Source organism: Engystomops pustulosus, chromosome 2 (genome assembly GCF_040894005.1).
Source record: "Engystomops pustulosus chromosome 2, aEngPut4.maternal, whole genome shotgun sequence".
Classification (NCBI taxonomy): domain Eukaryota; kingdom Metazoa; phylum Chordata; class Amphibia; order Anura; family Leptodactylidae; genus Engystomops; species Engystomops pustulosus.
This window is the reverse complement of record NC_092412.1, coordinates 13,592,465-13,607,510: the sequence shown is the minus strand read 5'-3', so window position 1 is coordinate 13,607,510 and position 15,046 is coordinate 13,592,465. Positions and strand designations below refer to the sequence as shown.

Sequence of the window (15,046 nt, the reverse complement as noted above, 5' to 3'; positions counted from 1 at the left end):
AACTTGTGACTGTGCCTCAATTCTGTTTTGTTTCCACTCCAGTAAGAGGTATCTCAGAGAGACCATCATCCCCACCGCAGTCTCCAATACTGCTGCCTGTGGAGGATGATCCGGCTCCCCTGTCTGCAACCCCTGAAGCATCAGAGCCAGCTGAGACTCCGACTCCAGCGCCTGAATCAGGGGAGGACGATGAGGAGATCTCAAAGGGAGACAAAAGGTAAAGCTCCTGCGTACCTGCAGGAGTATCAGCTGGTGTCACACAGAAGGAGGAGGCAGGTACGTTTTTCTGACACCGAAGTACTTACCACCGAAGAAGATACTGAGTAACCCCTGAAGGGCTGTAGCCCACTTCAGGTACTGTACCATGTGTATATATGTGTATCTATTCCTCTTTTCCCTAAAGAGCCAGAGACTTTCCTGAGACTCTCATCCCTATTTATCTCAGTCAAGAGACTTACCTTGAACTGATTGTTGTCATGTGCTATGATAGCACCCCTTCCTCTGCCACCGCAGGGATTCCTTCAAAGGACTATGTCCCTCTACACTAGAGGAGACCCTTTGCTTCTTAGTGCACTTTTCCCCACATCAAGGGCTGTACCCAGAAGATGGACTTTGTTACTAGAGACCTTCTGAGAGACTTTTGCCAGATACTACCAGGAAAAGTTGCCATGTAATTTATTGTTATTTTGCACTTCCATGCCTTTCCTTTGCAGGAAAAGAGACATTTACTATCTTGCTACCCTGAGAAGCCTATCTATCTGTAACGTTGTAATGTTATAAGATGTGCACCCATTGGGCTTCTAAGCCAATGTGAGTTAACCTGTTTGCACACTGTCAAAATATATGCCAGTAGTCTGCATTAACCCTTTCATAGGCTTTATAGGCTGTAGTGTGGCTGTGTCGGACCGTCTTTTTGTAAAACACTGACCGCTACCTTATCCCCCAAACCGAGGTTTGCACATGGGGGTAGTCCGTAAACTGCGGGTCCTTCGGGGACCGGGGGTGTTACAGAGTTAGCACCTGGATGCCACCCATACTATGGGTAAGGATGTCAGTCAGGAGGTACTCGTGTCGCATATGCTAACGCAATGCAGATATACACACTATATAATTGCCGCCAGGGAAGAAGTGTTGATATAACAAATATACAGGCCTTGGTGCAAGGAGTGGATTACAGTACATGACACCACACCTTTCCTACTGTACAGTTCGGTTTAATGGCGTCAGCGACCAACTGTCAAGCACTTACATGTTTTTGTCTTAGTCCGACACCAACCCAGGTGCCTGTCTCCAGGACCATGGGCGGTTTGTCCCTACACCTCACATAGCCTGCACTTCCCCGAAGTGCCCGTATCCACCTCTGCGCCCCAAGCCATCTGTAGTCGAGCCGAGGGCGGCTCTTTCAATTGCCCCCGGGGTATGCAACACCCTTGCCGATGCAAGGCGAGGGAGTGTTTGCGAATACGCCCCACCTGCATGTAGCCACATTACACTACATAGTCCTTATAGGACATAGGGGACAATGCAGTGGTGAATCCTGCCTGGCAAGGCAGAAGTTAAATTTGTGTATGATGCAAGATTTGTATAAATCTACCATCCAATGTCTTGTGTTACATCCTGTCCTCTGTAAGCCGAGATGTGATTGGAGGAGCAGCCACCACCTGACCAGAGGGGAAATAATAAAACCCCTGGCCAGGAATGTTCTGGAGTTCTTTTCTAAGGGCTTAGAAGCCAGAAAGAGTTTAGAGTCTTAGAGACTCAGTGAGTGAGTGAGCAATCTCAGTCTAGCCCATACCGGAGCAGGAAGAGCCTAGCCCCTGCCTCTGAAGAGTGGAGCAAGAAGACTAGAGTTAGTATAGTGAGGAAAGGGGTATCATCTTACCTTTAAAGGTGATACCTGAAGCCCTGCAGGACAAGCTGAAGCTTCTTATCAGGACACAGCTGCCTCCCAGCCTGCCCTCTACATCCAGGCTGGTGAACTATCTCCTGAGGCTCCCTCCAAAAGCATCTCAGCACTCCATCTACCTGTTAAAGGCACGTTGCTGCGGTTCCTGCCGGTTCAAATAAAGAACTGTAAGTTGTTTTCTTCAACTTCTGTCTCCGTCTGGTCCCTGCTAATACGGCTGCCTTCATCACAGGCACCCTGTCCATCACACAGAGACTCACACTCGGGACATTAAGGGGTTGCCCCAGGGAGATCCGCTATAGCAGCCTCTCCCTCATCATTTCTTGCCAACACCACCCTGCTGGAGACCTGCCAGGCTGTAGGACAGCCCTCCGGTTCCCCCGTACCAAGCACCGTGACAATAGCGTGCCTAGGCCGCAACCGCCAGCCACTCCGGTACCGCGGGCCCCGGCTGTCTCCAGGCCTCACCTCAAGGGCTAGGCCCCGGTGGGGGATGTTGCAGATGGCTCGTTGGTGTTGCCAGTGGACCGGTGTCTTTTATACAAATAACAAACTCAGAGAGGTGCAATTACTAAAGGTAATCGGCGCGGGGTGGGAGGAGCTTATTTTTTTCATAAACACAGCACAGCGAGAGAGAATTATTTATGGCTGATGATCAAATCCTGGATTATGTTTTTTTTAGATTCTGACTCTCACAGTTGAAATGAGTTACAATACAAGTTACAGACCGCTCCATTGTAGGTGGGAAAACTTCCAAAATTGGCAGCGTATCAAATAATTATTTTCCCCACTTTAATTGTTCAGATAAACTTTACAATGATATGAACTTCACATAATCTGTGATAATCTGTGTGCTGAACTATCAGGGGAGTTCCAGTCCTCCTTCCGATAATTCACGACCTAGTGGTGTTCAGTTAGAGTGCCTGAGCATGTGCCGGGGTCCCGCAGTTGGGCAGAGTGACTGTGCATGTGCCGGGGTCCCGCAGTTGGGCAGAGTGACTGTGCATGTGCCGGGGTCCCGCATTTGGGCAGAGTGACTGTGCATGTGCCGGGGTCCCGCATTTGGGCAGAGTGACTGTGCATGTGCCGGGGTCCCGCATTTGGGCAGAGTGACTGTGCATGTGCCGGGGTCCCGCATTTGGGCAGAGTGACAGTGCATGTGCCGGGGTCCCGCAGTTGGGCAGAGTGCCTGAGCATGTGCCGGGGTCCCGCAGTTGGGCAGGGTGACTGTGCATGTGCCGGGGTCCCGCAGTTGGGCAGAGTGACTGTGCATGTGCCGGGGTCCCGCAGTTGGGCAGAGTGCCTGAGCATGTGCTGGGGTCCCGCAGTTGGGCAGAGTGCCTGAGCATGTGCCGGGGTCCCGCAGTTGGGCAAGGTGACTGTGCATGTGCCGGGGTCCCGCAGTTGGGCAGGGTGACTGTGCATGTGCCGGGGTCCCGCAGTTGGGCAGAGTGCCTGAGCATGTGCTGGGGTCCCGCAGTTGGGTAGAGTCACTCTCCAGCTGCAGCTCCTCCTATTCAGCAGAGTTTGGAGATGTGAATAAAGAATCATGGGAGTCTGTACACAAAACTAAGCAGCAGGACTTCTGAATCACTTGATAGACTTTAAGGGGTTATATTAAGGCAGTAAAGGCACATGGACAACTGATGTAAAAGAGTCGCTACCCCTGGTGTGCAAGGGCCCTGCATCCACTTTATGAATGATCTATTGATATAGATATTGTCTTAAGTATTTTTTTCACTTTATGAAATTTTCAATGATTTTTCTGAATTGCATGTTTTTTGTGTCGGTGCAGTGTGTACTATGTGTAGTGTCCTGTGTATAGTGCAGGGGGCGCCAGATTCAGGATTTCTGGTGCCCATTCTTTACGAATCTGGCGTCCCCTAAACTGCTCCGACAGAGCGCACCAACTATTTTGGGTGCAGCTTTACCATGGGGTTTGCGACAGACTTCTGTCAGACACTGCAAGATAAATCTGGTGCACGACCCGACTGAGCTCCGGAACGTCCCATCAGTGCAGAGATTTGTGTTGCATGAAGAATAATGCAGCCGCTTCACAAAACGGTTGTGTGTGATACAAATGTGGTGCAGAAACTTCTTTAATAGCGATGCAGAGGTCCATTTGTAACTAGGGTTCGTCTTTAAGTCGGGTGTTCTTAAGTAGGGGACCGACTGTATACTGAGCACTATACAACATTGTTGCTGTTACCTGATTGTATTGAAAGCAATTGGGACCACTTGAACAGACATAAAGAATTTTATACTTCCCCCAGAACACAAAAACAGTTTCTCAGTGCAAATTCTTAGATGATTCATAGAATTTTTTTTTTTTTTAGAACTGAAAAACACCTTGCACATTAAAAAAAAACATGAGATCTCCTTCAGGTTCAGTTGTTCCAAAAGATTAGATTTTTGTCCATATTATCCAACATTCTCATGACAATGTCTTCTCCCTTTTGTGAATTATTTCATGTCTCACAAGACTATTTTTCTGGGTAAAAGATTTCCTACATTTAGTACATGGAAATGGCTTCTCCCCTGTGTGGACTCTCTGATGTCTCCAAACATCGGAGCTGGATTTAAAAGATTTCTCACACTTTGCACATGAAAATGGCTTCTCCCCGGTGTGAATCATCTGATGTCTCACAACATCGGAGCTGGATTTAAAAGCTTTTCCACAATTTGAACAGGAATATGGCTTCTTTCCCGTGTGAATTCTCTGATGTATAATAAAAGCCGACTTGAGAGTAAAACTTTTCCCGCATTCAGGACACAGAAATGGCTTCTCCCCTGTGTGAGTCCTTTCATGTTCTGCAAGACGCGATTTTCTGGAAAAACATTTTCCACATTCAGTACATGGAAATGGCTTCTCCCCTGTGTGACTTCTCTGGTGTTCAACGAGACTTGTTTTGTTCATAAAACATTTTCCACATTCAGTACAGGAGCACGGCTTCTCCCCCGTGTGAGTTTTTACATGTTCCACGAGATAAGCTTTCCTGGAAAAACATTTCCCACATTCGGCACATAAAAATGGCTTCTCCCCCGTGTGACTTCTTTTGTGTTTAACAAGTCCTGATTTGTCCATAAAATGTTTTCCACATTCAGTACATGAGAAGGGCTTCTCCCCTGTGTGAGTTCTCTCATGTCTTTTAAGGTGGGCTTTACATAAAAAACATTTTTCACATTCTGAACATGAATATGGTTTTTCCCCTGTGTGAATTCTCTGATGCCTCCTTAAATGTTCTTTTTGTATAAAACACTTTCCACATTCAGTACATGAAAATGGCTTCTCCCCCGTGTGAATTCTGTGATGTTTCCTAAAATTTACTTTCAGTATAAAACTCTTCCCACATTCTGGACATGGAAATGGCTTCTCACCTGTGTGAATTCTCTGATGTACCCTTAAACCTTCTTTCTGTATAAAACCCTTTCTACATTCAGGACATGAATATGGCTTTTCCCCGGTATGAATTCTCTTATGTCTAACAAGACCTGACTTCTGGGTAAAACTCTTCTCGCATTCAGGACATGAAAATGGCCCTTTTTCTTGACTTTCCTTGTAAATAGAAAGATCAAGTTTCTTTTTAAAAATTCTCCTAGCTTTAGCTGATAAAATGTTTGGTGGTCTTCGTGTAGATCTATTTTTGCCTATTTTCAATTGATTATCTGGTTCTTTAGATGAAGAAGTCGGAAGAGGAGGTAGATGGGATCCATTCATCTGCTTTTCACCTGAAAAAGATACCCATGTTATAATTGATATCCAACCATCAGATTACAGTTGGGCATAGAATATACACATATACGACATGACGTGACTTGTCCTAGACTGTGCCTGACCACTACATGTGCAGTAACCTGTTGTGTTTACATTGCGTTTTGAAACGTAATTCAACACCTGTGGGGAGATTGTTGTCCAATTGTATGAATCGCATTTCAAAATGCAATATAAATGCCAGTGTACCAGCTTTTCCGCATGGCAGCCATTTAAGAGACTTAAACACAATAGAAAATTTTTATTGATGATTTCATAGAGCTTACACGGTATAGTTACAATTTTTGCAGATGATACTAAGCTCTGTAAAGTAAATGATACAGAGGAGGATAGTATAATATTACAATTATTTGTGGAAAATGGAGAGACCCCGGCACCCGGGGAGCGGTAGAGGGGAGAGACCCCGGCACCCGGAGAGCGGTAGAGGTGAGAGACCCCGGCACCCGGGGAGCGGTAGAGGGGAGAGACCCCGGCACCCGGGGAGCGGTAGAGGGGAGAGACCCCGGCACCCGGGGAGCGGTAGAGGGGAGAGACCCCGGCACCCGGGGAGCGGTAGAGGGGAGAGACCCCGGCACCCGGGGAGCCGTAGAGGGGAGAGACCCCGGCACCCGGGGAGCCGTAGAGGGGAGAGACCCCGGCACCCGGGGAGCCATAGAGGGGAGAGACCCCGGCACCCGGGGAGCGGTAGAGGGGAGAGACCCCGGCACCCGGGGAGCGGTAGAGGGGAGAGACCCCGGCACCCGGGGAGCCGTAGAGGGGAGAGACCCCGGCACCCGGGGAGCGGTAGAGGGGAGAGACCCCGGCACCCGGAGAGCGGTAGAGGTGAGAGACCCCGGCACCCGGGGAGCGGTAGAGGGGAGAGACCCCGGCACCCGGGGAGCGGTAGAGGGGAGAGACCCCGGCACCCGGGGAGCGGTAGAGGGGAGAGACCCCGGCACCCGGGGAGCGGTAGAGGGGAGAGACCCCGGCACCCGGGGAGCCGTAGAGGGGAGAGACCCCGGCACCCGGGGAGCCGTAGAGGGGAGAGACCCCGGCACCCGTGGAGCCGTAGAGGGGAGAGACCCCGGCACCCGGGGAGCCGTAGAGGGGAGAGACCCCGGCACCCGGGGAGCCGTAGAGGGGAGAGACCCCGGCACCCGGGGAGCCGTAAAGGGGAGAGACCCCGGCACCCGGGGAGCCGTAGAGGGGAGAGACCCCAGCACCCGGGGAGCCATACAGGGGAGAGACCCCGGCACCCGGGGAGCCGTAGAGGGGAGAGACCCCGGCACCCGGGGAGCCGTAAAGGGGAGAGACCCCGGCACCCGGGGAGCCGTAGAGGGGAGAGACCCCAGCACCCGGGGAGCCATACAGGGGAGAGACCCCGGCACCCGGGGAGCCGTAGAGGGGAGAGACCCCGGCACCCGGGGAGCCGTAAAGGGGAGAGACTCCGGCACCCGGGGAGCCGTAGAGGGGAGAGACCCCAGCACCCGGGGAGCCATAGAGGGGAGAGACCCCGGCACCCGGGGAGCCGTAGAGGGGAGAGACCCCGGCTCCCGGGGAGCTATAGAGGGGAGAGACCCCTGCTTAGAAGCAGAGTCTTTTGAACAAGCCTGAATATATTTCATACACTAAAACTGAGCCTCCCTACAGCATCAGCACTTGGTATTCCTGACTACACGACCTCTTGCTATATGCCATCCATACTGACCCTACATGACAAGAAAAGATCATTCCTTTTAAACACATATGTCCAAAATTATAAAAATGTATATACAGAATTAGAACATGCCCCCTACACTGTTCTAAACAAATGACCCTGGTGGAGCAAGGTCTTCCACCTAATTAACAGAAACATTGACATGGGATGATTAGATTACCAATAAAACTCTACGATTCATTCCATCAATTTATACTGTCTGTTTGAGAGTAACCAAAAAAATGAACTTAGGGGAAGGAGATTCAGCAGAAAGCTCCAGTCTAATAACAGGAAGGTCTCCGCTTACCTGGTGATGTGAGGGGCTGGTGGTCCTCCATCATGATGTCCTTGTACTGGTCCTTGTGTCCTTCTATATACTCCCACTCCTCCATGGAGAAATAGACAGCGACGTCCTGACACCTTATAGGAACCTGACACCCACAATGACACAGTCATCACCCAGACACCTCCCTTGTGTTATTGTACAATGTCCCAGCATTCCCGGCAGCGCTCACCTCTCCGCTCAGCAGCTCAGTGATCCTGGTGGTAAGTTCTAGGATCTTCTGCTCATGTATCAGTGAATGAGGTGGAGGCTCGGTGATGGGGCTCTGGGTCCATCCTCCTGACACACGGGGGGTCACACACTCACCAGACGACTTCTTCACTACTGTGTAATCCTGTGTATGGGGAGACACTGATCACTACATAGATCCTAAGAATCCTTCACCTCTCCAGTCATTTCCCGCTGTTATTCCTAGAGATAAGAGCCGTGTCCTGGGAGACTCTCACCTCTCCGGTTATCAAGGAGATCATCTCCAGGGTGAGCTCCAGGATCCTGGCCGCCATCTGCTCTCTGTCCTTCTCCATCATGATGTCCTTGTACTGGTCCTTGTGTCCTTCTATATACTCCCACTCCTCCATGGAGAAATAGACAGCGACGTCCTGACATCTTAGAGGAACCTGACACCCACAATGACACAGTCATCGTCATCCATAAACCTTGTAATGAATATATAGAAGTAGAAGGGGCACTGTTGGGGTCATGCCTTTTCATGTACTTCAGTGAATTACATATATCACTACTACCCCCCACCCCCAGCAATACCTTGAATACAAGCGAGACAGGATAATTAGCGCCATGGGAGAGGGGGGGGGGGTTCAGTGATTTCACATCAGATGCTGTGGCACAGAGAGATTCCTCCATAACTAGAGGTATATGGGAAATATCTTTATATGCCAATAGTAGAATTATGGGGAACCCCAGTCATATACCGGGTATATATCTGGGATCTGGACAACCATGCACCTGGAAGTTACCCAGATCTCTCAATGGAAGCGCAGTACATGGGTCATATTTGGTCTTAAAATACACGGGAGGTAAGGACAGGTCTGATGGCACGGGAACTGTAGTCCTATGACCTCCCATTGGTCTGGTCCAGGTAGGTGGATTTCTATGGAAAAGAGTGTCTATACCTCCATTAAAAACAAATCAATCCCAATGGTCATTGTTCTTTTCCTAGAGGTTATTACCATCACAAGATAACAAATAGCATAAAGAATCTTCAAGTACAACCTATCCTATCCCTACTCATGTAACCCAATGGAATTGCTTAGATTTGTTCTGCGCCACTGATAATCTACACTCTGTTAGCTGTACATATATTCCCTTGTGTATGGTTTGGTCTAGTGCGTCTTTAACCCCTTAAGGACGGAGGGTTTTCCGGCTCATTTCTCGCTCTCCAACTTCAAAAATCCATAACTTTTTCATTTTTACGTGTACAGACCTGTGTGAGGGCTTATTTTGTGCGTAACAAATTTTACTTTCCCGTGATGTTATTTATTTTAACATGCCGTGTACTGCGAAGCTGAAAAAAAATTCCAAATGTGGAAAAATTGAAAAAAAACCGCACGTGCGTCACGTTCTTGTGGGCTCAGTTTTTACGACTTTCACTCTTCGCTCCAAATAACACGCCTACTTTATTCTTTGGTTCGGTGCGATCGCGGTGATACCAAACTTATATAGGTTTTATTGTGTTTTAATACATTTTCAAAAATTAAACGAATGTGTACAAAAAAGAAAAAAAAATTTTTGCCATCTTCTGACGCTAATAACTTTTTCATACTTTGGCGCACGGAAATGTGTGAGGGGTCATTTTTTGCGAAATGAGGCGACGTTTACATTGCTACCATTTTGAGGTCTGTGCGACATTTTGATCATTTTTTATTTCATTTTTTATGTTATGTAAAAAGGTGTAAAAGTCGCATTTCGGACATTTGGGCGCCATTTCCCGCCTCGGAGGTCACCGCCGGCCGTAACCGTTTTTATATTTTGATAGATCGGGCATTTTGGGACGCGGCGATACCTAATATGTCTGTGATTTTTACTGTTTGTTATGTTTTATATCCGTTCTAGGGAAAGGGGGGTGATTTGAACTTTTAATATTTTATTAATTTTTTTTATTTTTTAAACTTTTTTTTTTCTTTTTTTTTTCACTATTTTTTAGACCATCTAGGGTACATTAACCCTAGATGATCAGATCGCTCCTACCATATACTGCAATACTACAGTATTGCAATATATGGCGTTTTTGCAGGTCTTACATTACAATGAGCCACTGGCTCATTGTAACGAACCTGCATAAACCATGTAGCCTCGTGTCAAGAGAAGACCCGAGGCTACCATGGTAACCGATCGCCGCCCCCCGATGACGTTCGGGGGCGTGGCGATCGAAAAAAAGATGGCGGCGCCCACGCGCCGCCGTCTTTTAAACGCCGCCCGCGACTTTGCGGGCGGCGTTTAGAGGGTTAATAGCCGCGATCGGTGCAAGCACCGACCGCGGTTATTAGCGGTGGGGGTTTTGTGCAAAATGCAAAAACCCCCACCTCTGTATGAAGAGGACTCAGCCCGTGAGCCCTCTTCATACATCCCTTATACCTCTGCGCCGTAGAGCTACGGCGCAGAGCGTTAAGGGGTTAAGGGAATTACATTTATAAATTTCACCTGCATTGTTCTTTATCCCTATCCATAAACCTGCATATTCATGTATCAGTTATATATATATATACGCTGCCTGGATTGGCTTCTGACCTGATCTAATCTGTTATGGACCGGGCTTATATTGGTGGCAGTCTACTGCACAGATAAGGCAGCGTCTCACTGAGGCTCGTGAACGGGGACTATCAGTCGTTCAGGGCTGTGGGCGAGTGTTGTGTGGACATCTCTATCTTATGTCCTGTGATTCCCACAATTCATCTGTTCAGGGAACGTCCATGAAAACAATAACTAATTGACTTTGTGTAACTGTAATGGCGACTGGGACTCTGGGAAGACAGACAGTGATCCCTAAACTGAGCCGCCCAACCGGTCACCTGCCCACTTGTTTCTGCATATTCTAAGCGTTACAGGTCAACCACGAAGACAATCCCATCGTACATGACTCTGCGGACATAAAACAAGCGGATAACGCAATAAGTAGCGGTAAGAGGTGCGGGTCACAGCAGAGATGGCACTACATCAAAGATACATCAAGGAGAGCAGCAACAATAGAACCAGGAGAAAATATAATCAGCTATATACGCGCTTTGAGCCACTGTATATATAGAGCCCAGATGACTGGAGCAAAGTACCGTCCAGCAGTACAATGTAACTAGAGTAGTAACTGGACCAGAGAACTTCTGTAGAGAAGCTGGGTGCGGTGTAAACTTATTTATTTTTTTTTAAAGCACAGTTCACACTTGGAATGTTAAGCAAATTAAAAAAAAAAAAAAAATTAACACTTCCTAAGCCGCATCCTGTGAGAGGAAGACACTGGCAGGGACATTACAATACTCTTGAGGGGTTTGGAATGTCACACAATGGGGCTTATTTACTAAGGGTCCCCCAGGCGCATTTCCGTCGGGTTTTCCGACGTTTTCGGAGATGGCACCGCTGGGACAGGGATTAAGGAGGGGATTGTGTCGCACCAATCTGATTTTGGCGCATCGTCACCGGCTTTCATGCGACAGAAATCGGGGGACGGGCCGTTGGACGATCCGACTGATTCGGACTGAGCACGCACCAAAAAGAAGAAGGTGAACTCTGGCGGACCTGAGCGGGGAAGCGACACATGCAGGAAATCGGGCGCAGGATTTCGAATCACCGTGAATCGCGGCACAGCGCATGATCGTCATACACTCCAGATCAGGGACTGGGTAAGTAAATGTTCCCCAATGTCCCAGCATTCCCGGCAGCGCTCACCTCTCCGCTCAGCAGCTCAGTGATCCTGGAGGTAAGTTCTAGGATCTTCTGCTCATGTATCAGTGAATGAGGTGGAGGCTCGGTGATGGGGCTCTGGGTCCATCCTCCTGACACACGGGGGGTCACACACTCACCAGACGACTTCCTCACTACTGTGTAATCCTGTGTATGGGGAGACACTGATCACTACATAGATCCTAAGAATCCTTCACCTCTCCAGTCATTTCCCGCTGTTATTCCTAGAGATAAGAGCCGTGTCCTGGGAGACTCTCACCTCTCCGGTTATCAAGGAGATCATCTCCAGGGTGAGCTCCAGGATCCTGGCCGCCATCTGCTCTCTGTCCTTCTCCCGGATCCCTGGTGGATCATTGATGGAAAGGATCATCTTTAGGAGAAACCTCTGGGAGTCCTGGATCTATAGAACCTGAGGAAACATGACAAGAACTAAGAGCAAACTCTATATGAAGCAATTGTGTCCATGACATGTGTGATGTGACAGATGGGGATTCTCCAGACACTGGAGGGGAGGTCACTGGACTGAGGGAGGAGTGATGGCGCTGGACTGTGCCGCTCCTCACTAATAGCACATACTGGACAGGACATGGAGGGAGACTTTGTTGGCTCAGATATTGCCCCACGGGGGGATTATTTGGCCATAATGATCTGACAGGTGACATTGGCTCCTGATCTCTGCTCTCTGTTCCTATAAGCCAGGGTCCAGAATATCCAGAAACACAAGAGAAATTTATTCTCCAGTTGTTCCCAGTTCTGGACATCCATGGATCCTCTCATTGTAACGTCCATTCTTACAAACCATTTAATGACTTCTCCAGGTGAAACACAATGATGTCGCCTCAATAGAAGCTCCTCCTCCTCAGCTATTCCTGGCTCCTCCCCTGATGTCTCCTAAGTAGAAGCTCCTCCTCCATGCTGGGAGTTGTAGTCCCTCCATATAGTGTGTGTGCTCCTGGAGCATGCTGGGAGTTGTAGTCCCTCCATATAGTGTGTGTGCTCCTGGAGCACACTGGAAGTTGTAGTCCCTAAATTTAGTTTGTGCGCTCCTGGAGCATGCTGGGAGTTGTAGTCCCTCCATATAGTGTATGTGCTCTTGGAGCATGCTGGGAGTTGTAGTCCCTCCATATAGTGTGTGTGTGTGTGTGTGCTCCTGGAGAATTCTGGGAGTTGTAGTCCCTCCATATAGTGTGTGTGCTCCTGGAGCATGCTGGGAGTTGTAGTCCCTCCTCTGGTCACTTACCTCTTCTCTCCTCAGTGCAGGACACTCTATGTCACACACTTTCTCCTGCTCACTGTCCACTAGTCATGTGACCCGGGGAGTGTGGTGTCACTGAGGGGCGGGGTCTCTTACTCACTATCCACTAGTCATGTGACCCTGGGAGTGTGATGTCACTGAGGGGCGGGGCCTCCCGGGAGGTCAAGAAGCAGTGACAGGGTGTATAGAGGAGAAGTGGTGGATGAAGGACCTGTGATGATGTCATAAGTCACATGATCATTGCTGGCGGTTGCTACGAGACAGCTGGTTATGAAGGAAGAGGAGTCTGCCTAAAATTGGGCCATCGTGGAGGAGGAATAGCAGAGTCTCCTCTCCCCTCCTCTGTGTCTGTCTTTCTTTTTTAGATTTTTAAGTTTTAAGGATAAAACAAGTACATAAAACTAATGGTAACATAAGACACACGCGAGCCCAGTGACATATACAAGTACAGAAAATGGATGGTATGGAAGCGATTGACGAAAAATGGGTAAACCTTTATTCACACAGGCATAGAAAAAACTGCAACGTTTCGATTCACCATGAATCTTTGTCAAGCATTTCTATTTTTCATCATATTGGATGCTGTGGCCTTCTCTCCTTTTTTTGTCTTGGACTATGGATCCTGCACACTAGGACCCTGGGCTGCCTGCATTTTTTTTGAAGGGAGGGATTGAGGCAGTGAGTCGCCTAGGACCCTTTGTTCAGTGCAATCTGTTGCGGAGACCAAGAAGTTAAAGGAAATCTACAATCTGATTTTATGCATTATGAAGCAAACATAGCCTGAGACTGCTGTAGCTACACTGATGCAGAAACATATCTTGTTTAATCCCTGATCCAAGTGGTTTTGCTGAAATAACAATTATAAAATTATGATATTGAGGCTTTGTTGCTCCTGTGGCTGCTGCAGCGCTTCTCATTATGCACTGCTCCAGAGAGTGATGTCACTGACAGGCAGAAGTAATCAATCACTGCACCATCCCCCAGCTGCTGTGTAGGAGTCATGTAGGTTGTAACTTGCACTTGCAAGTGTCTCAGAGTGCGATGCGTTTTTGATGCATCTCCATAGACTTGTATGGTGCGTTTTTCACGCGTGTGACTTATAAAAGTAGAGCATGCCGAGATTTAAACGTGCATTAAAAAAAAAGTTGTGTGTGTGCGTGAAAAGAAATGCAAGTCTGAAATAGCCCATTGATTACAATGGGTCAAAAGCATGCGTGAAAAACGCAAGTGTAGAAGGGGCCAGTGGCGTAACTAGGAGAAGCAGGGCCCCATAGCAGATTTCTGCACGGGCCCCCTTCCCCTTAAAACATATTTATACATATTTGTACACACACTTTTATACAATCACACATATTTATAAACTCATGTATACACAGAGACATTTATACACTTAAATACATTATTTAGTGTATCTACACATTCATACAGTATATACAAACTTATACAGTATATACACACATACAGTATGTACACATTCATACATTTAAACACAAAAAGTATTTACATCAAATTTGCATACATACTGTATATATGCATACATATAGTATATATACATCATATACTTTTACATACAGTATACACACATACAGTATATATGGTGTTTACATGCATACTGCATATACACACAGTATATGCACACATACATACAGTATATGAAGCACATACACACATACAGTATATACACAACATACAGTATATATACACAACATACGGTATATACACACATACATACAGTATATTCAGCATATACACACATATGCATATACTATATGTAGAATATACACACAGATGCATACAGCGTATATACATGCATACATGCATACAGTATATTCAGCATATACACACATGCATACATTATATACAGCATATACACACACATGCATACAGAATATACACACATGCATACAGTATTTTCAGCATACACACACATGCATACAGCTTAGACACACACACATACATACATATAGTATATTTAGAATATACACATACATACAGTATTTATACACACATACAGCAAATACACACACACGCAGCATATACACACATACATATAGCATATCCACACACATACAACATATATACATATAACTATGCATACATATATAAGGTTTTACTTACATTTTTGGCATGCAGGTAGCTGGATTGTGTAGGTGGCTGCGTCTTCAGGCGAGTAGGTGTCAGCTGCC

At 47.4% G+C, this 15,046-nt stretch overlaps 2 protein-coding genes across 4 annotated transcripts in view; one reads left to right on the top strand and one right to left on the bottom strand.

Annotated features, from left to right (window-relative positions):
- Positions 1-8,423, bottom strand: part of LOC140119817 (uncharacterized) — a 51,831-nt gene extending 43,408 nt beyond the window's left edge. Inside the window, exons 1-3 of one of the 3 annotated variants that reach the window (XM_072139222.1) lie at positions 7,869-8,423; positions 7,661-7,784; positions 4,145-5,635 (exon numbers count right to left, since the gene is read on the bottom strand). In XM_072139222.1, the coding sequence (XP_071995323.1) occupies positions 4,341-5,635; positions 7,661-7,745 (1,380 nt within the window). In that variant the 5' untranslated portion in view covers positions 7,746-7,784; positions 7,869-8,423 and the 3' untranslated portion in view covers positions 4,145-4,340. Of the gene's footprint in view, positions 1-4,144; positions 5,636-7,660; positions 7,785-7,868 lie in introns of those variants that run through there. The other 2 variants (XM_072139221.1, XM_072139223.1) reach the window with 2 other exon arrangements.
- The window catches only part of LOC140119963 (uncharacterized), a 1,020,783-nt gene that overhangs the window by 721,301 nt on the left and 284,436 nt on the right, over positions 1-15,046 (top strand). The window lies entirely within an intron of this gene.